This window comes from Arachis stenosperma, chromosome 3 (genome assembly GCF_014773155.1).
Source record: "Arachis stenosperma cultivar V10309 chromosome 3, arast.V10309.gnm1.PFL2, whole genome shotgun sequence".
NCBI lineage: Eukaryota > Viridiplantae > Streptophyta > Magnoliopsida > Fabales > Fabaceae > Arachis > Arachis stenosperma.
Window position 1 is genome coordinate 158,598,531 of NC_080379.1, and position 1,872 is coordinate 158,600,402.

General features: G+C 34.1%; 1 protein-coding gene across 1 annotated transcript; it reads left to right on the forward strand.

The window, feature by feature from the left end:
• The first annotated feature begins 570 nt into the window (after positions 1-570).
• LOC130970184 (transcription repressor MYB4-like) lies at positions 571-1,490 on the forward strand. Its single transcript, XM_057896176.1, has 2 exons — positions 571-830; positions 914-1,490. The coding sequence occupies exons 1-2, from the start codon at positions 571-573 to the stop codon at positions 1,248-1,250; spliced, it is 597 nt and encodes a 198-aa protein (XP_057752159.1). The 3' UTR covers positions 1,251-1,490.
• The last annotated feature ends 382 nt before the right edge of the window (positions 1,491-1,872 follow it).

Here is a 1,872-nt window from a genome sequence, read left to right on the forward strand (position 1 = left end):
TAAAAGTAACTGTTTGATCCAATTTAAATAAATTTTTTTTAATTAACTTATCTATATAAAATAAACCGATTTTTTTCAAACCAAATGATAATAACTTCATGTGAAGTCGACTGGAGCTGAATTTCTGCCAATAAATAATCAATACGACAAAGTAAAAAATAAAATTCAATTTCTATTCAGTCAATGATCATTTAGATTAACAAAAAATTGTCTAAAAAGTTGAATGCAATATATAAAAAATTAATTTATTTAAAAACTGATTAAAAATTGATTAAATTTGGATGAGTTATTAGCTATATAGCAAATTTTTATTTAAGAATTTAATTTCCGATCCGTTGATATTTGATACCCAATTTTAAAGTCCTTTTTGTTTTTTCCATCCCAGATGAGTCCTCCTTGAAAATGACATTTACTTAACAGCAAACAATACATAGAATAGTATGGAGCCCATCCTACAGTAACCAAAACCACCGGTCAAAGTCAAACCCAGCAATATCCCCCAATGCCATATATCTAATAAGCCCCAGCCACCAGGTATCGATCCATCATCTTCTAGGGCTTCATTCAAACATGAGAAAACCTTGTTGCGACAAGGAAGGTACCAACAAAGGTGCTTGGTCCAAGCAAGAAGACCAAAAACTCATTGACTACATCCACCTTCATGGCGAAGGCTGTTGGCGTTCCCTTCCAAAGGCCGCCGGCCTTCATCGTTGCGGTAAAAGCTGCCGACTCAGATGGATCAATTATTTGCGACCCGACATTAAACGCGGCAACTTTGCCCCAGACGAAGAAGATCTCATCATCAAACTCCATGCTCTCCTTGGCAACCGGTACGTAATACTAGAGAACTATCAGAATTTATTTTGCGTTTACTTTGACTTCATCTCTGTCATGCATGTGTTTGTTACTTTAGGTGGTCACTTATAGCGGGAAGGTTGCCAGGACGCACCGACAATGAAGTCAAGAACTACTGGAATTCTCACATCCGCAGAAAGCTCATCAACATGGGAATTGATCCAAACAACCACAAGTTATATCAAACCTCTCCTCTTCCTCACGCTGCTTCTTCCTCATCCCGCCACCACCACCACCTCAATCTTGACCTAACCATTGCTTTCCCTCCTCATTATTCTTCTTCGCCTACATTTACCCTCGCCGAAGAAGACGACGACAACAACAACAACAATAATCCTAAACCAACTTCTGAGAACATGGATGAATCCAACCCTACCCTTCTTTTGTTTCAATAAGTTGTAACTTGAACCATCATAATGCCTAGTGGTATTCACATTCATTTATTATTCAGTAAGATATAAGTATTATTTCAATGAGTAATGTTAGGGAGACAAAAAAAACAGCCAGAACTTGACTTATTTAGCATTTATTAATTGTCGCAACAATTAATGAATGCTAAATAAGACAAGTTATGACTATTTTTGGCTAATTTAGTTACTAAACATTTTCGTATTTCAATTATACCATTCAGATAAAAACTCACGTTGAATTTGTCTTCACACGTAAAGTTGATAGTCAAAAAATATTAGATGATAATTTAAATTATCTAATAGATTTCGACTACCAATTTCACATGAATATAACTCCACGTCAGTTTTTATCTTATATTTATATCTTATTTTATAATGAATAAATTGTGATAATAATCAACTAATTTAAACTGATTGTATTTATATTTAAATAAATTTGTGTGTATTTGTTTAATAATTTATCTTGTATATATTTAATTGATATAAAGTTACAGCTCCTTTGTCTCGTAACTAGTATATGTACTTGGTGGCGGTGATGATGGTGTCCTGTGTTGGTATATATGACAAGAAAGTAATTGTGGAATTATGAGAGAAGGGTTAGTTGGCT

What these genes read in the sequence shown, in the direction of transcription:
- LOC130970184 (XM_057896176.1), top strand. Translation starts at nt 571, where the DNA reads ATGAGAAAACCTTGTTGCGACAAGGAAGGTACCAACAAAGGTGCTTGG. An exon ending in CATGCTCTCCTTGGCAACCG is followed by an intron (nt 831 to 913) that starts GTACGTAATACT and finishes TTGTTACTTTAG; the next exon opens with GTGGTCACTTATAGCGGGAA.